Source organism: Myodes glareolus, chromosome 22, assembly GCF_982192425.1.
Source record: "Myodes glareolus chromosome 22, mMyoGla1.1, whole genome shotgun sequence".
Taxonomy (NCBI): Eukaryota; Metazoa; Chordata; class Mammalia; order Rodentia; family Cricetidae; genus Myodes; species Myodes glareolus.
In genome coordinates this window covers 36,804,001-36,823,494 of record NC_142047.1, presented here as the reverse complement: position 1 = coordinate 36,823,494, position 19,494 = coordinate 36,804,001, and the positions used below count along the sequence as shown (strand labels likewise).

The following is a 19,494-nucleotide window of genomic DNA, read 5'->3' as shown; positions in this document are numbered from 1 at the left end:
CAACAGCCAGAGTTCTCATACAGAGAAATGCTGTCCCGAAAAACTAAAACCAAACAAACAAAACAAATTTACAATGACAGAATTCTAAACATTCATTAGACCAGCAGTCTGGGGGGGAAAAATGTAACATTACATAGGTAAAGAGAGAAATGTTTTATTTGGTAACAAGCAATAAAAAGAAATTCTTTAATTCTTCTCTCTTCTGGTGGTTGGACTTCGGTGGCCAGATGGATGGCAACACACATGAACCCTGAGAGCAGACCTTCTGCTAAAGTGCAGAGAAGCCAGAGTCACATTTATCTTCTAGACAGAGGGCCCAGCTGTGCTTTCTAGGGTCTCAGTGGCTGCTGCCGTCTCCTTCTTGTCTTCAGGCTTCATGGCGGGAAACAGAAGTACTTCCTACAGAAGAGGAAAACATACTTTGGAATTAAGAAGCACTCTGAACTTGGTTTAGTGGCACAAGTCTTTAACCACAGTACAGGCAGAGGCAGGCAGATGTCTGTGAATTTGAGGACAGCCTGGTCTACAGACTGAGTTCCAGAACGCTGTCTCAAAAAGACAAAGGAAAAAGCCCCATGAATATGTTTTTACAGTTATCCTATCATTGCTTTTGTCTCCGCTGTCAATAACCAAACCAGCCATATCTATAGATCTGCACACCTTAGCCAAAACACCTGCACAAAACCTCCATGTCAAAAGAATTAATCAACACAGGTTCTAGTAAAATTGAGTTTCAGCTAGAGAGATGGCCCAGCAGTTAAGAGCACTTGCTGCTCTTGCAGAGAACCCAGATTAGGTTCTGAGCAGCTACAGGTAGCTCACAGTCATGTATATCTTGTTTTAGGGGATTTGACAGTTGGCCTCTGAAGGCACAAGATATGTTTGTGGTGCAAAACAGTCATATGTATAAATTTTTAAAGTCAACTTTCTTCTAGGCACACATCAATATAATCAATCCTGGTGGTAGAGGCGGGCATATCAGGAGTTCAAGGACACTGCAAACTACAAAGAGTATTGCTGTGATTGGTGTAATAAAAAGCTAATAGCAAGGCAGGAGGTATAGGCAGGACTTCCAGGCAGAGAGAGGAATCTAGGAGTGTGAGAGAGTTGCCAGTCAGCACGGAGGAAGCAGGATGGGCAGTATTGAGATATCGAGCCATGTGACTGAACGTAGATGAGCCTAGCTACCCGAGACCCTGTCTCAAAAACAGGAACAATAAATGAGTAACAAATGGATTTCCTTCTCTATAAAATACAATAAAAAAATAAAAAGTTTGCACACCTTACAGAATTGACCGACAAGAGGAGGACTTAGCATTTCCCTGGCTATTGAAGAAGAAGCAAACTTAGTAGGCCTCCTGTCTCAAGCAGGAAAAACCACAATCCTGGAAGGTCAGGTGCCCTGTAGTCTTCCACTGTGCAGGGGCATGAACTTCTTCAGCAGCCCTTCATTTTCAGACCCTCCCTGCCATCTCAAGTGCAGTGGCGTTGGGGAAGCGTTACTGAGAAGTTTGTGCATACCTTGATATTGTTGGAATCCGTGAGAAACATGGTGACTCGATCGATGCCCATGCCCCAGCCAGCTGTTGGGGGCAGCCCGTATTCCAGGGCAGTACAGAAGTTCTCATCTATGAACATGGCTTCATCATCACCAGCAGCCTTAGCCTAGAATAAATGGAATCAGATGAAATAATCTTCTAGTTAAGTGGTTCTCAACCTTCCTGATGCTGTGACCCTTTAATACTTCATGTTCTTCATGTTGTGGTGACCCCCAACAATAAGATTATTTTCATTGCTACTTCATAACTGTAATTTTGCTGCTGTTATGAATTACAGTGTAAATATCTGATATGTGACCCCCAAAGAGGTTGCAATCCACAGGTCGAGAGCTGTCATTGTAGGTCATCTCAGCACCCAACCATACACTAGAACTTTCAAAAGTACCAAAGATGTTCCTGGCATTCAAGACTTGCTAGGAAATGGCTTCTCGGTAACTCTAGGATTTAGCTATTTCTCTCAGAGACCTGGAGGTTAAGACTGACGAGACCTACCTCCTCAACCCATATTTTAAGTTGAATGTGATTGTACATAGCTGTAGTTCCAGCACTTGGAAGGCTGAGGCAGGAGGACTGACAAGAGCTGGAGGCTGGTCTGGTTTGCAAAACTAATTCCAGGCCAGTCAGGGCTAAACACTGAGATTGTGTCTCAAAAACCCAATGGGGACAGAGCAGGTATCCCTCATTATTTTATCAAATAGACTACAACAATTAAATTTTCTTTTTTTGGTCTCAGAATGTCGGCAAATTTCTCTGAACAAAAATGTTCTTCTGCTTGGGGATTTGGGACTCCAAACACATGAGTTCTCAGCTACTATGATGATGCTTTAGATGATACTAAAGAACCAGAGAGAGGCAGTAAAGGCAGCTTTGGCACTGCCTTCCTTAGATCTTTATGTGTTGCTCATCCTCAAACCACCTCAATAAAGGTGCAATTTATGTCAGATGTGGTGGCACACACCTTTAGTCCCAGCACTTGGGAGGCTCAGGGGATTGCTCTGAGTTTCAAAACCAGCTTGGTCTACAGAGTTCCAGGATAGCCAGGACTTCATAGAGAAACTGTTTCAAAAAAACAAATCACCACACCATTGCAAAAAAGAGGTATAGTTGAAGAAAAAGTATGTTCTTGCTAAATAAATAGAGGTGATCTTAAATTCATTTTATGCATTGTAAGATCAAAGCCCTGAGTCTCAGCTGGGTGTGGTAGTGTCGCCCTAAACCCAGCCCTTAGAGGTAGAGACTAGAGGATCAAGGAATTCAAGGGTGGCCTTGGCGACCCGATAGTGTCTCAAAACCGAAAAGCTCTACTTTAAATGTGACTTCCTCCTACAAAAGCCTCTTTATGGGCTGGAGAAATAGCTCAGTGGATAAGAGATGCTCTTCCAGAGGACCCAGGTTCAATTCCCAGCACCCACACGGTGGCTCACAACCAAGTTCCAGAGGATCCAATTCCCTTTTCTGCCCTCCTTGATCTCTGTAAGCACGTGGTAGACTGATACACATGCTGGGAAAACACCCATATACATAAAACAAAATAAAAAAAATTAAAAAGCCTTTTAGCTTTGGTTAAAATACCAAGAAAGTGTCCATAAACAGGATTAAGGCTAGTTCTTCCTGGTGAGTGAACTTAGTGGTGAATTAATGTCATTGCTCACTCTCCTTCCTTACCTTGGCCTGTTCCTCAAACAGTTGCCGTTGCCGTATGGGATCATTCAGCTCAGTGTAGGCATTGCAGATTTCCTTCTTCATGACAAATAGCTCAAAACGCTCAGTTAGACCCTCTTTGGAGCGGTGCCTGGGAACACAAGACCACAGAGGATGACTATTCAGGATTCTCAGAATGTACCTGGCTCAAAAATTGAGACCTGAAGTCTCACTGATGCTCCCTCAGCACCAGTCACTGGAATCAGAGCAGTGAGAGACCAGAAGATTCAATTATATTCACAAGCACGGAGCTGACTGACTTCATGCCCTTCTTTGTTCTCATACTCTAGGCTGTCCACCTGCTTTGGTCAAGGAGGTAAATCAGCAAAAGTCTAGCATGTTTGCTTGTTGAGGCTTGTTCTTTTGAAATGCCTGCCTTGGGAACCTGTTGGGAGCTATCGATCCCTTGGCCTCTTGACTTTCTGGAGTGAACTGAGTCTGAGACTTCGCCTGCAGCTGCAAGAGCCCGAGAGCTGGGTGTGGCTAAGGATCCCTATATAAGCTGCCCCTGAGCACAATAAAAGGGACATTGGTATTCTTGTATCAAGAATGACCCATGTCCGCGTCTCTCTCTGTCTATATGTTAAGTCTCCAGCTTAGTTCCCAGCTCGCATACCGGTCCTGTAGTGGCATGGGAGCTACAGGACCATCGGGAATTTTATAGGACAATTTAGGGTTTTTATAGGAACCCTACCACCATGCAGACAAAAGCAGGACTATTGACAGAGAAATCACACGAAGAGGCCCTGGCAGAATTCCCACCCAAGTTACTGCATCAATACATGGCACAGAAAGACCACTAAGTCAATGCAGAACATCAAAACTTCACACCATTAACCTGCTTTTGTGAAAAGCAGTATTGGAGACTGAACTTAAGAGTCCTGATGTGTGCTAACTAAATGCTCCTCTGAATAGGTACAGTCCCAGCAGCCCCAGTCTTACTTGAGGGTTTTTAATGTAGCAACAAACTACATCTTACCATTTGGCCAAAGGGCTCATAATCTGTGGGTGATCGCAGATGAATGTTGGATTGATGCATGTCACTTCAAGGAACTCTCCAACAAGCTTAGTGAGAAAACAAAGCAGAACTAGATATGGCTTCTGAATATCACTGACGGTCCCACCCCAAGAGGAGGCCTTAGCTCTTATGCACAGGGGCTCATCTTGTAGCCTTTTCAGAGGACACAGTATTAACTAAGAAAATATACATGAACTATTTGGCACAGAGCATATTATAGTTCAAAGTTTCTTTCTGCTTATATTTTATGGGGCTTGCGATTGAACCACCCCTTCCCAGGCCTTGACTTGTTAGGTGAGTCCTTCACCACTGAGGTCCATTTCGGAACCCCAGTTCAAAGTTTGTTAATAATCTGCCTGTTCCCCTGTAAGGCTTTCCTGTGAAGCTGAAGGAAAGCTTCTCCTCAGTGGGACCCACACCCTAGGGCTCAGGATGCTGGTCAGCACAAGTGTGGTGTCTCACCTTATCCAGGAGCCTGGCTGTGGTCCGAGGTGGGGGGCATTCAACAGCTTTTGCAACACAAATATCATCAAGTATTTTTCGAGTTTCTGTGACAGAAATGTACAAGTTAGGACACTGTGGAAAAGTTTCTCTAAATACAAAATGAGACATTTTAGCTCTGACAGGAAGGAGTGCAGTAGTTTACCTTCAGTTTCAAAGAGGCTGGTTTCTGGCAGCTTTACACCCAAGGCTTTTTCAAGCTCTTCTACCATGCTGATTCTTCGAAAGGGTGGGGTGAAGTCAATCTCATAGGCTTGGCCTTCTGGCCCGTCTGGATGGTAGGTGATCTTGTAACTGCCTGTAATGCTTTTCACCATCCCTGGGAGAAAAAGCCAGCATCTCAGGAATGAGAACGGGACACTCTCTTCTGAAAGCAGCATGTCAATCTCTCAGACCCGAGCTCACAGTAGGACTCACCTGACAGCATCTTCTCTGTGATCTCCATGAGGTCGTGATAGTCTGCATAGGCCATGTAGAACTCACAGGTGGTGAACTCAGGATTGTGAGTCAAATCGATCCCTTCATTCCGGAATTGGCGCCCAATTTCATAAACCCGGTCAATGCCACCAACCACCAGCATCTACCAAAAGCACAGGGCCACAATCATGTGCTAACAGTCCTGTAAGCTCCTGTGCCCTAACTGGTTTTCACATTGTAGGCATGTTCTCACTCCAAACAGCACCCTGCTGTCTTTAGACTCCTGTAGCAGACATCATTTTGGTTTTACTTGGTGGTGCAGGACTCCTGAGTCTCTTCCTATGTCTTTGTTATTTCCAATTTGATGATCTGAGTTGCTCCAAAGCCTCTTCTGGGTTGGGTTACAGGCAAGTGACCCTGCTCCACCTACCAGACACACTAGTGACATGTGATAGAAGCTTCTAAAGGAAGGTGTAGGGATTACACAGAATTCACTCTGGTGAAGGGGACCACAGGCGGCCATCTTTCAAAGAGGCCACAGAGATTCTAGTTCAGTCACTTGTGCCCAGTAGGAGGCGGTGTTCCCTGTGACAACAGCCCAGTGGTGTGAGCTGGCATCATTCATGGCCACAGTAACTGTGGCTTCCTAACAGGTAAGTTTGGTCTTGCTTTAAATGCCTAAAATCGAGAATCTTGGATCTTGGATGACAATGTTTGGTATTTATACTGTATTTATTTAGTCTTTTTTTTTTCCCTTTGAGGCAGGGTTTCTCTATATATTCTGGCTGTCTTGGAACTACTCACTCTGTAGACCAAGCTGGTCTCAAACTCACAGAAATCCACTTGCCTCTGCCTCCCTGAGTGCTGGGATTAAAGGTGTGTGCCACTATTGCCCAGCTATTTATTTATGGTTTAAAGATGTATTTATTTATTATCTATACAGTGTTCTGCCTGCATGTATGCCTGTGGGCCAGAAGAGGGCACCAGATCTCATTACAGATGGTTGTGAGGCACCATGAGGTTGTTGGGAATTGAATTCAGGACTTCTGGAAGAGCAGCTAGTGCTCCAAACTGCTGAGTTCTCTCTCCAGTCCCAAATTATTTTTAATTTTTAGAAAGAAGTTAAAATAAACGAAGTCCTTTTATGAAAGACTAAGCTTAGAAGGATTGGTGTTGTGGGATAGCCCATCTCTGTGCTGTATGTTTTACTGCCATGGGTTAATAAACAAGTTGATTTGGCCTATGGCAGGGCAGAATAGAGCTAGGTTGTAAACCCAAGCACAGATACAGGGAGAAAAAGGTGGAGTCAGGGGGTATACCAGCAGTTTCCAGAAGAGTAAGATGCCAGAGCATCACCAGTATGACATGGGGCACGAAGCAATATACAGGTTATTAGAAATGGCTTAACTTATATGTAGAGCTAGCCAGTAGAAGCCTGAGTAATCGGTCAATCAATTACAATTAATATTGAACCTCTGAGTGATTATTTATTAGTGACTGCAGGGACCAGTAGGAGGGAGGAGGGAGGAGTTCCAGCAGGGTGTGTGTGTGTGTGTGTGTGTGTGTGTGTGTGTGTGTGTATAGATAAATATTTTTCCTTCTGAGATACGGTCTCACTGTGTAGCCTTGGCTGGCCTAGAATTCACTATGTAGACCAGACTGGCTTCAAACTCACATCTGCCTCCCAAGTGCTGGCATTAAAACTGTTTGCCACCATGCCTCGCCAGTAGCAAAGTTTTTGAAGAAGAAAAACAAAACAAAACAAAACAAAGAAGACTAAAATTAGATCTAATCCAAGGGAGGCTGAAGTTAAAGCTTTTAGAACTGAAGGAGAACACGTGTATACTTGTATAATGTCTTCAATCCTCGGCTGTTTACAAGGAAACTACAAGAACCACAACCAACAAACCTGAAGAACTAGAACTGGCTGTCCTATCTTTGATGTTCCTTATTTCTAATTGTACTAGGCTAGCCAGTGATTCTCCTGGCCTCCTGCAATTTGAAGGAAATGGGTGTGTGATTATTGACTACCTTATGGTAGAGCTCTGGAGCAATTCTCATATACAAGTTCATGTCCAGCTCATTGTGATAGGTGATGAAAGGCTTGGCCACAGCTCCCCCTGGAATGATGTTCATCATGGGAGTTTCAATCTAAAACAGACAGAAAGAAACAGTTCTCAGATGGTGCGGGAGAATTGTCTGTATTCTGTCAATCATGTTTTAAATAAACGCTGATTGGTCAGGCAGGAGGTGTAGGCGGGAAAACCAGACAGGAAGTGGAAATGATGCAAGGAGAGCAGGAGAATTCTGGGGAGGAGGAAGCTGATTCCTCCCACTCCTGCCCAGACCACCGAAGCAGCAGGATGTAAGCTGCCCCACTGAAAAAGGTACTGAGCCACATGGCTAAAATAGATCAGAATAATGGGTTAATCAAGATGTGAGAGTTAGCCAATAAGAAGCCTGACCTAATGGGCCAATCAGCATTATAACTTATAGAGATCTGTGTGGTTGATTTTCTCTGGGGCTTGCCGGCTGTGGGGTACCAGGCGGGGACAGAAAACACAAACAAGCAGGACCCCCTCATGTTACACTCAGATAATTGAAGGCTTTGAGGACAGTTCATTCTTGTAGTTTCAAGATGGAACAAAGGAACTTAACAAGGGCTGTTTCCTTAGGCACAAAGGACAGTGGAGGATATGCTGTGGACAATGAGAGACAAGCATAGCAAGGCAGGCACCATTCCAGGTAAAACCCTCGGCCCTTGGTCACCTCTAGGAATCCCAGCTCATCCAAGAAACTTCTTATATATGTGATGATCTTAGAGCGGACGATAAATTTCTGCCTCACAAAGTCGTTCAGTATCAAGTCCAAGTATCTTTGGCGATACCTTGTTTCCTAGAGCAGAGGCAGCAGTCAGAAATCAGTCTATGTGATGGCGTGCATCCTAGGGACCAGCTCGCACAGCCCCACAACTTACCTTGTCTTTGAGGCCAAAGTGAAGATGAGGCAGCATGTGTAAGCAGGGGGACAAGAGTGTGATTTCAGAGGGGATGATGCTCAGTTCACCCTTCTTGGTTTTCCCAGGATTCCCCTGAACTCCAATTATATCTCCCCGGCGCAGTTTGTTATTGATACGAACAAATTCTTCCTCTGATTTATAATTCCTGAGTGGAAGGAAAAGTGACTGAATGTACAGTTCTTCAAATTAATGCAGACTACTGGCTTACTCAGGAAACCTTCACCAACAGCTTCCATGAGCCCAGGAAGAGTGAGCCCCTGCTTCAGGGACAACTGCTGGATCCCTTTTATGCTTACTGTCCTCTAAGTAAGACCAGTCACTCATCTCTAGGTCTTTCTACTGTCAACCTAACTGTACCCAACCATGTTCCACTCAGTGCTACCCTAACTCTAAACAGCAATGGGAAAGGAGGACCACACTAGCTGTGTCTTCCACCGGCCCTCTGTTACTCTGGGGTATGACCCTGGATCTTTAACTGGCTACTTCTATGTACCTGGAGTTGGCCATGACTTGTAACTTGACCCCCTCTCCTCGAAGGTCATAGAAGATGAGCTTTCCCCCAGAGGCTCTCTTGGCATGGATCCGACCTAGAAAAAGAATAGCAAAGACACTGACAGAATGAGAAACGCTTTAAGCTCTCTGAGCAACACAAACCACAACAATCTGAGCGTGGCCCGAGGTCCATGGCCTCTCTTCGTCAAGTCAGTGATTTTCACTGAACAGTCAAGGCTGCACAGGAGAACTCACTTTAACAAGAGGTCAGTGATTTTCACTGAACAGTCAAGGCTGCACAGGAAGAACTCACTTTAACAAGAGGTCATGGATTCCTGGACGATGGCAGCGGAGGTGACAACACAGGGTTGGGGTTTTTCTCAATCTTTACATAAAAATAAAAACCGGGCAGTGATGGCACACACCTTTAATTCCAGCACTCATGAGGCAGAGGCAGGTGGATCTCTGTGAGTTCATGGTCAGTCTGGGCTACAGAGTGAGTTCTAGGACAGTTAGAGCTGTTACACAGAGAAATTCTGCCTTGGTGAACCATAAACAACAAACAAATAAATGTATGATTAGATAGGCTAAGTCAAACGTACTAATAAAAGTTTATGTGGGGAAAGGCCAGGCACAGCAGCACACTCCTTTAGTCCTAGCGCTTGAGAGGTAGAGGCAGGACTGAGTAGTGAGACCTTGTCCCACCCCAAACAAAACAAAACAAAAACAAAATCCCAAGTTATATAAAGTTATAGAAGATATTCCTAAGAACCTTATAAGCAATGGTAAGACCTCCATATAGGGGAAAAAAAATCAGTGGGCAAAGAATGGGCACCTGATGATCTGAGAGCTGAAGAACGACCAAAAGGCCAGTGTCCACTGAAGAATGGGAGCACTTTGGATTAGGTGGAGGACGGCAGCAGAGACTGGGAGAGGATGCACCTGTTCCTGTACAAGTGAGGGCTGCATTAAAAAGACCCAGACGGGATGAAACAATAAGCCCATGAATCTCTCTAAGCTCAACACGCAGGTTCCTTTGCAGGACGAGACCAGACAGGGCACTATAAAGCAAGGAAGAGGAAAAAACCTAGGAAATCCCAGAACTGTAACCAGCTACTATGTTTACGAACACTTCACAGAAACCAGAGAGTACAGTGAAGTTGGGAATGAAACCAATCTTCCTTTAAATATACCAGGAAATGAGGACTGGGTATGTAGCTCTGAGGGTAGAGTGCTTGCCCTGCAACCACAAAGCTTAATTAGGCCCCCAGCACCATATAAACCAGGTGTGGTGGCCCTTGCCTGTAACCACAGGCAGGGGCAACAGGGTCAGGAGTTCAAGGTCATCTCAGACTCCATAGTAAGTTCAACACCAATCTGAGCTACAGGAGACCTTGTCTCAAAAAGAAACAAATCTAGGATGAATTTCACATAAAAATTAAGTAACAAAGAAACATTAGGTGGGCTGGGGAGATACCTCAGCATGCTAAGGCAGTGATATGAATTTTATTAGACAAAGACGGTGATATGATCCCAGGATCTCACATAAAAAAAGCAGGATCTGGTGGCCCAATGGGAGGCAGCAGAGGTAGAAAGAAGGAGGAGGAGGAGGTAGGAGGAGGAAGAAGGAGCAGCAGCAGCCGCTGCAGCCACCTGACAGAAGCCTGTGGGCCAGTCAGCTTGGAGAACACAGAGCAGTGAAAGAAACGAGAGGCCCTGTCTAAGAACAGGGAAGGAGAAGAGACTCCAGAAAGGTATTCTCTAACTCCATGAGCACTGCTGCACTCTCACACACATGAAATGAAAGAAATATGTTTAAAAAAAGATAAAAAGGATCTAATAATCACAATTATTTTAAAGAACTGACAATCCACCATCTTCAAATAAGAGTCTTAAAAATACGTGAACTAAAAAGGGGGTGAATACAGGGAGAATGCTAGAGAGATGTATCAGCATTCAGAACACCTGTGCTCTTCCAGCGGTAATTCCCACACTTGGCAGGAGTTCAAAACTAGCCTGGAGCTACACATGAGATCCCACTTCAAAAACGAAAATTTAATATCAGAAGCTAAAGAGACAGAAAGCTTAGATGGCAAGCATGAGGACCTGAATTCAATGCTTAGAGATCACAGTAGAGGAAGGAAGGCGCGCCAGAGAGAAGGCTCAGCAGTTAACAAGACTCATGCTCTTTCAGAGGACCCATATTGTTGGCTCACAACTGCCTGTATCCTAGCTGCAGGGGATCTGACACCTTCTGGGCACTCGCACACTTATTTTAAGATAACTCTTAAAAACTAATTTAAAAAATACTAGGTGTGGCACTGACTTGTAATCCCAGTGCTGAGGAGGCAGATTCAGGAGTATCCCTGGAGCTTGCTGGATAGCCAGCCAGTCAGCTTACTCCACTCAAGCTTTAAGCCCATGCGAGGCCTCATCTCAATAAAAATGTGGATGGCACCTGAGCCTAAGGAATGACACTGAAAACTGTCCTCTGACCTCTACATATGTGGACATACACACACATGGAAAATTAATAGGCTTCTGATATTTAGGTATTGCAAACGTTCTTACACAATAAGATTATGGGTAACTTTTTTCCTCTTTATCTTCTGTGAATGTCGCACATTTTCTCCAATTAGTAGTTTTACTATTTTGGGGGGGAAGGCAAGAAAAAGACATTTAAAAGCCTCACAAATCCATTAATAATGTTCTAGAAATAAATGTCTGAGAGTAGAGACAAAAAAAAAAATGAAATTAAATGACTGGGTCCCTGGTTTGGGGGAGGATTCCACCAGAGAACACCTCTTTCACAGGAGTACTGCCTAAGCTAGACGGTGACCCCATGGCTCAGGGCCGCTCTACTTTCTGTGAGTAGATAATAAAGGGACTGTCTCTAGAAAAGCAGCTTCAACACCAACTGGGTATAGGGCAGCAGGGGATCTCAAGTTTGAGGACAGTCTAAGGCACACAGCAAGATCCTGAATGAAAAACAAAAGGAGGGGGCTGGAGAGATGGCTCAGAGGTTTAAGAGCACTACCTGCTCTTCCAGAGGTCCTGAGTTCAAGTCCCCACAACTACATGTACCCTCTTCTGGTCTGCAGGCATACATGCAGACAGAATACTGCATACATAATAAAACAATAAGAAAAAAACAACAACAACAAACCCAAAAAAATCAAACCAAACCAAGACCAACACAGGCCCTCTTTTGTGCTGGCAAAGTCTGCCTGCCATGAGATGAGAACAGCAAGCGAACTGTCGGGGGATTTTCCTACCTGCCACTTTTAAGGTGGTATCAGTCAGGTGGTCCCCGGGCTGCAGGTGACTGTATTCTTGGATGAACTGAGTCAGTGAGATGTCCACATGGAACTTGTGTGGGTACGGGTCCTCCCCACTGACCTTCAGCTGCTGGACTGCTTGACTACGGATCTTGTAGTATTGCTGTTAAAAAAAAAATAGAAGCGGAACGTGTCAGGTTGTGGTGTCTCTTGCAGAGCGCTGTACTCGTGACTTTCCTTGTCCCTGTGCAGAATACCTTACAGAACAACTTGTAGGAGGAAGGAAGAGCTATTCTAGTTTAAGAGGATACTGTTAGGCAGAGACGGCATGGCAGCTGGAGAAGCTTGTTCAGACCATCAAAGACTTATGGACAATTTCATCTCGATAGATCAGGCAAGACAGACAAGCAGGCCAGGATGAATGGGGCTGAGCCATAACCCACTAAGTCCCACCACCAACGACCACCTCTTCCAGCAGGCTCTGTCTCCTAAATCAGCAGCACCATCTGGGGACTAGGAGGGCACAGGAACCTGCACGGGGTACAGTCATAACACAAACAAAGTCCTTTGCATACCTGAAACAGGGCTGCCTATAGAACGATATTTGTAAGAAAAATATGTAGAGCCACACAAAGAATTCAAAATCCAAGATTCAACAGAGTGAAAAAAGTGGAGTTCATCTAAACTAACCAATAAAAGTTAATCATTACAGGTGGTCTCCTTTAGGGACTGCATTTGCATGGTGGAGTCGCCTCTGAACCAACTCTTCTGGCCACATGGTAGACTCTTCCCTCAGGCAGGCTCAGGGAACTCTATGGTACAGATACGAAGCATTCTACCACAGGGGTTGGCAATCTTTTAATCTTTTTCTTCTAGAAGTTTTTTTTTTTTTAATGAATGAGTGCTTTACCTGCACGTACAACTTATGCTAGAAGAGAGGGCACCAGATCCCACTAGAGGTGGCTGTGAGCCACCATGTGGGTGCTGGGAATTGAACTCAGGGCCGCTGAAAGAACAGCCTGTGGTCTTAACAGTTGAGCCATCTCTCCAGCCTCCTACAAGATTTATTTTTAATCATGTGTATGTATGTGTGTCTGCGTGGGGGTAGTGCATATGCATGCAGGCGCCCATAGAGGCCAGGGAGGAAGTGGATGGAGCAATAGATGGTGGTGAGCATCCCGACATGTGTCCTCTGGGACAGCATTGTACACTCTGAACCACGGGGCCATCTCTCCAGCTGCTCATGAAACTCTCCAAATCGACAGGAGTTACAGACAGTTGTGAATTGCATGTGAATGCTGGGAATTGAACTCAGGTTCTCTGGAAGAGTAGCCAGAGCTCTTAACCACTGAGCCACCCCTCCAGTCCCCCAACTCTACTGTTAATAGTGGGAAATTAGCCTTACAGTGCTACAAATGGGCATGGCTGTGGTTATGTACAAAACCAGGAGGGCGCATGAAGTGGGAGAGCGGAGAGGTAGATGTGGCAGGTGGAATGCAAATATAAACTCTAGTCTATCCTGAGGGAAGATACCTCCTCTGATGTTGCTTCAGGCTCAGCTACTTCCAAGGAAGATTAAGTAGTTACTAAGGAATATTGGTCTCTCCAAATTATTTATTTGGAATTAATTTGAAAAATTCAGGGCCCATGTCTTTAACGAAATAAAAAAGTGGACACTGCCTTCCCCAATCAATTGGCAGTGGTTCTAGTTCTTATTTGTCTTGTTAGTCATGTGGCCTCTCATACTGTCTGTCATAGCCTCCCAGAAGCTTTCCTGTGTCCATTCATAGCAGAGGCCCAGGGGAACTCACGTTTGGATCCAGAGTCTCCTCCTCAGCACCCACGCCATTGTCAGCAGTGTGGTTGGTGGCGGCGGCAGCCTGGCTCAGCTGCTTCTCACTGAGCTCTTTCTGCTTGGCCTCTTTCTCTGCCACTTTCTTCTCAGCTTTCAGGCGTCTCTTTAGTTCACTGTTGGGAAGATGACGGCACCCAGTGTGAAAGCTGCCTGCCTCGAGGACCCTCCCCCAGAAGAAGCTCCATCGCCACTCTTCGAAAGTATGAACAGCCTGTGGAAAACAGTCCTTCTGGGTCCCACACCCCTAAATAATTCTACTCCCCAACAGTAACCAGTTACTCACTAAACTCAAATGTGAACAAGACAAAAAAAGAAAACTTAAGCTTTGAATAAAGATGCAACAAGTCATTTCTAGCCTCCGCTTGGCATCAGAAACCAACCAGACCCAAGATGCACAAGGGCAAAGAGGACCACATGTACCAGCTTATGTTTAGTACTGGAACAGAGGTTCCCCAGGAAGAAATTGAAGTACCTACAGTAATAGACAAGGCTATGATAAGGCAATACCACCAACCCAGTCAGGCCAGGCTCTCCCAGAGGAGTTAGGCTGTGGAGAGAGCTGGTCCTCAGATGTCTCACTCAGAACAGCTGTCAGACTGGTCTGGGGGCTGGGATGCGGCTCAGTTGGAGAAGTGCTTGCGCAGCATGCACAAAGCCTTGGGTTGATCCCTAGCACAGCAGATGTGATGCCGCACACCTGGAACCCTAGTATTGGGAGGTGGAGGCAGAAGATCACAAGTTTAAGTCATCTGCAGCTACATAGTGAATCTGAGGCCAGCCTGAGACCCAGCTCAAAGCAAAACAATAAAACTGCTCTGACTTTAACATCAGAAAAGAACACCACACAGCATAACACAGTGAATGCTGTACCATGGCTGTAGTCAAACTGCCCCGCGCTAAATTCTAAAACACTAACCACTTGAGTGGCCTTGAGCAAATGACTCATCACATAGAAAAAGGAAATAAGACCATCAGTTGTATGAACTGAGATATTAAAAAGAAACGACTGAATCCCGAAGTTTAGTTAGCACTCAAAAGTGAATTTAGGGTATCTTTCACTACATAACATTCTGCCTCCAGGGCAGAAACTAGACAAATTTGGATGTATTTCTGAGTCTCTCATTATCCAAACTTCATACATGTTATGTGAAACTCAAAGACCAAAACAATGGGGGAAACTTTGTGACCCTTATGATCTGAACTTGCTATCTAAATCTAGGAAAAATAAACTTATTTGGATACTCAAGAATATCTTCATTAGTCAAAGAGAATTCATCGATCATTCTTTCCAACTGATAACTCTTTAATAGTGAATCATGTCAATCATGCTTGCATACTGTCTGGCTTTTTGTTTTTTGAGACACAGTTTCTCTCTTTGTGTATCAGCTTTGGCTGTCCTGGAACTCGCTCTGTAGACCAGCTGGTTTTGAACTCAGAGATCCGTCTGCCTCTGCCTCCCAAGTGCTGGGATTAGATTAAAGGTGTGTACAACACCACCCAGCATCTGGCTTTAAAATATACTCTTCACTTTCTTGTGTTTGTTTTGTAGTACTGGAGGTTTAACCCAGTGCTCCAAGTGTGCTAGGTCAAAGGTCTAACACTGAACATCCCCAAGCTCCTTTTTTATTTTGAAATGGGATTGCTAAATTGTTCAGGCTGGACTTGAACCTGCAACTCTCCTCCCTTGGCCCCCTGAGCTCCGGGATTACATAGATATGCACCATTGTTTTTTTGCTGCTGTATCCTTCTTTTTCAATATGAATTTAGTGAGTTCAAAACAAAACAAAACAAAAAAAATTTGCTGGGTAGTTCTACGTCAGTCCCCAAAGCTACAGAGAAACCCTGTCTTGGGAAAAAAGAAAAACAAAAAACAAACAAACTACCTTGGAGCCAGGTGGTAACGTAGCATATGCCTATAATCCTGTCATGGGAAATGAAAGAAGACCTTTAGTTTAAAGGCCAACCTTCATTACACAGTGAGTTTAAGGACAGCTTGGTCTGTATAATAAAACCCTGGCTCAATAAATAAAAAATAGTCAAAAGTAGTAAAAACGAAAAAGAAAGGAGAAAGGACTGCAAGGAGAGGACTCTGAACTTATAAAGTTAGGAGGTATTCTTGACTTGGGTAAGAGATCTGCTTTCTTAACCTGTCCAAGACTTAGACAGCTGACAGCTAACAGCTAACAGACACTGAAGGAAAGGCTCTGCTCCCAGAGCAATAAAGAAGGTAACAGCACCAACCTTCTTTTATCAGAAAGTGGCTTGTCCTTGTGGAGCGTTGTGAAAGGAGCAAGTTGACCCAGTCGAAGGTCCCTCTGACCCCATTCTGCCCACGAGGTTGGGCGCAGGGACCCCCTAACAAGCCTGACAGCAGCTTGCATCAACATGGTAGAGCACCCTGGAACTAATGATTACCACCACCTAGCAGGAAACAGAGATGTGTAGTCAGAGGGGACAAACAGTACACAGTCACTCGACCCGCACTCCTGAGGAGGGGAGCCATGATTTCTAACATCCAGTGTCTCTCCGAACTTCAGTCCCTCCTGACTAACATCTGCAGTGTTCTCAGACCTGACTATGGGAACCAAAAAGCTTCTATCTTGGATTAAGAACTCAAATGCAAGCAACCAATAGCTTATATGCAAAAATGCTCACAACATCCTAAAGTACAGACAGCAAAGGTGGGGTCTGAAGTGTGGTTTCTCCCCTCAGGGTGGAATACTGGCTACTGGATGATGAAAACATCAAATGCAAATTTTAGACAGCCAGCGGGTTGAGAAGGATCATTGAGCCTAAGGTTGAGAACAGCCTGGCGAATACAATGAAAGCCCATCCCAGAAAATAAAATAACCACAAAAACACCAGTTACACAAAAGCATCTCCAAGTCAAAGAAGAGACCAGTGTAGAGTTTTAGGAACAGAGGAAAGAAAGGCTAGGTCCTCAGACAACACCACGTTTATGTATCATTAATACTAGATGGCATGAGATCTACCAGGACTACACGCTACTATTAAATAATTTGGAGAGAAATATTTCATTTGAGAATGAGTGATTTGAGATAGTCCATTAGTTTTTAACTTTGAGGACACTATCAGGCATAAAATGGTCCTCAGTAAAGATTTCAGACCAAGAACAATTAAGGAAAAAGAAGGGAATGTTAATCACAAAAAAATTATTTTAGCCCATGGTAATTACAGGAACATACATCAAAACTGGTTTATTTTGCCAGGTGGTAGTGTCAGAAGCAGGTGGATCTCTAAGTTCGAGGCCAACCTGTTCTACACAGTGAGTTCCAGGATACTTGGGGCTACACAGAAAAAAAAAACCTGTCTCAAAAACAAAACAGACAATCCCCCTCACCCCCAACAAACAAAAACCACCTGATTTATTCTAGACAATCGAGGATCAGACTTGACATAGGTGTCACTTCAGATCCGTGCTAGAAGGCACACGAGGAACATATACTTTTATTATTAGAGCCCACATGGAAGCCAGCATTTTACCATTAAGCTGCCCTCCCAGCCCCTAGGAGCACACATTTTTACATAAAAATAATTACCCAGAGCCACACTTTGTAAATTTGAAAAATGGACCTTAATATTTCTCTTTCAAGATTACTACTGAGATTAGACAGTTTGTATAGTGCCAGCACAGGTCAATGTGCTCAAAAGAGCGGGGGTGGGGGGGGTAAGGGGAAAAAGTCATTTGAAAGGTGCTGTGAGGCCGGCCAGTGGTGGTGGCACACGCCTTTAATCCCAGCACTGGGGAGGCAGAGGCAGGGGGGGGATCTTTGTGAGTTCAAGGCCAGCCTGGTCTACAAGAACTAGTTCCAGGATAGGCTCCAAAGCTACAGAGAAACCTTGTCTCAGGAGAAAAAAAAATAAAAAAGAGCTGTGAGACTTTCTTAATTTACTCAAAAATTGAGTTACTTTCATTGATTACTCAAAATGTCAACTATGATTTAATAAACTCCACCCAGCTTCCTTTAAGGAATCCATGAACTCACTCTTGACAACCTATTAGGGAGTTAGCAACCCATAAATTTAAACACTACTTTTTTTTTTTTTTTTATTTTCAAGACAGGGTTTCTCTGTAGTTTTTGAAGCCTGTCCTCGAACTAGCTCTTGTAGACCAGGCTGGTCTTGAACTCACAGCCACCTCAGCCACCCGAGTGCTGGGATTAAAGGCATGCACCACCTCTGCCCGGCTAAATATTACTTTTAAAATCCTTCTAATCCTTCTAATGTACACAAAGCAGAAGCCTAGACACAAAAGGAGAAATCAGTTCTTATCTAGAATATCTCTAGTATTTCTCTCAGGGCTCAATAAGAGGATTGACTGCTGGTGCACTAACTAAAGTTAAGGAAACTATTTCCTACATTTCTGGGGGGCACTGTGTAGAGTCAAGTCGTTGCTCACGTTTTGTGGTTCATATGAGGAACCCTGGATTAGAGCAAGTATAGTCTTTAGATCCTATAAACAGCCAGTTAAAGGGAGGTTAATCTAACTGTTCATATCCACCTACACAACTCTCAGATCTGATGTGGTTTACAAAGACACAAACAGTAGCGCCAAGGGGAGCCTGGTGCATCCCGCTGAACAAGACCACTTGCTCACTAGTCTCAGATCTTTTCAGTGACGCACGTGGGTAGGTGCGCAACAGTTTGAGAATGAACCCCCTTTCACATATAAGGTGCAGAAGGATCTTGGATAAGCCAAGAAAAAAGTTTAAGGTTCTTGTTAACAGGAGTTCCCACAGAGCTTTGCTGCTGGCCTGATTTCGGAACGTTAGCTCATCTGAGTTCTTCCTAAAAGGTTCAAATATGCAAATCGTGGTTGTGGGAGGGCACGGAAAACATATGTCCTGGGAATGGGAATTGCTTTGGCACTTGTCTCTCTGGGAAACTTCAGATAAGAGGGTTTGGTATGCGGAAACTGAGTTGCTATCATGTAACTGTATAACAATAAAAAATCCTTTTGGGAAGTTAAGTCAGTCAGTTCACTAGAAGCTGACTTCTCTGCGGCCGCAAAGGCTAAATATAAAAAAATCATCCTAGATTGACCCCGTTTCTTCCACGGACCCGCGTGAACCGAACACCCGACCCAACAGGCTCTTCTCTGAAAAGTTAAGACATTTAGCCATTTTCCAATCTATTCACTGGGGGAGTGGTTCAATTTAAAGAAGCATTTCTTAAAAGACAGAGGAAAGTACGTTTCACTTTTCTTTCTTGTCACCTCCCAGTATCTGTGCTGGCTTCCCCTCCGCACGTTCGACCCCACAGTCAGGACCACGGAACCCACCAGCCAGGACTGCTGACCCCAGGGCGTACGGGGGGCTGTAGTTTCCAGAGCGCCGCACCTCCATCCCAACATGTGCTCACCTACCGGAGAGGGCAGAGAGGCCCCTGGCTCAGTCTCAGTCGCCTTGGGAGGAAGCCTCCAGGTACTTCCACTGCGACAGAGACACTAACGACTGTCAGCGACACTTACTTCTTGCTTAGTTTCGGCTCGCCATCCACTTTTACTTCACTATCCTGCAGCGTGGCCATCTTCCCCACCAGCAAGACATAAAGAAAAAAAAAAAGAAATGACTAGCGTAGAGCTACAACTTCCAGGTCAAGTCCCGAAGCCCCGCCTCTTCCGGGGAAGAGGG

At 44.6% G+C, this 19,494-nt stretch overlaps 1 protein-coding gene across 2 annotated transcripts; it reads right to left on the bottom strand.

Moving 5' to 3' along the window:
- Nucleotides 1-134: 134 nt before the first annotated feature.
- On the bottom strand, nt 135-19,490 carry Kars1 (lysyl-tRNA synthetase 1). Of its 2 annotated transcripts, XM_048437201.2 has the most exons (15): nt 19,332-19,480; nt 16,082-16,261; nt 13,797-13,953; nt 11,983-12,148; nt 8,709-8,802; nt 8,174-8,360; nt 7,966-8,091; nt 7,228-7,347; nt 5,197-5,359; nt 4,925-5,098; nt 4,741-4,826; nt 4,240-4,325; nt 3,225-3,351; nt 1,522-1,665; nt 135-399 (listed from the first exon to the last, which is right to left on the bottom strand). In XM_048437201.2, exons 2-15 carry the CDS (start codon nt 16,225-16,227, stop codon nt 304-306), a joined length of 1,872 nt encoding a protein of 623 aa, XP_048293158.1. In that variant the 5' UTR covers nt 16,228-16,261; nt 19,332-19,480; the 3' UTR covers nt 135-303. The 2 variants fall into 2 exon arrangements, with proteins under 2 accessions (XP_048293158.1, XP_048293159.1); XM_048437202.2 differs by lacking the exon at nt 16,082-16,261 and having other exon boundaries at nt 19,332-19,490.
- Between the last annotated feature and the right edge of the window lie 4 nt (nt 19,491-19,494).

What these genes read in the sequence shown, in the direction of transcription:
- Kars1 (XM_048437201.2), bottom strand. Translation starts at nt 16,227, where the DNA reads ATGTTGATGCAAGCTGCTGTCAGGCTTGTTAGGGGGTCCCTGCGCCCA. An exon ending in TACCACCTTAAAAGTGGCAG is followed by an intron (nt 8,803 to 11,982) that starts GTAGGAAAATCC and finishes TTCTTTTTCTAG; the next exon opens with GTCGGATCCATGCCAAGAGA. An exon ending in ATGAGCCCTTTGGCCAAATG is followed by an intron (nt 3,352 to 4,239) that starts GTAAGATGTAGT and finishes TTGTGTTCCCAG; the next exon opens with GCACCGCTCCAAAGAGGGTC.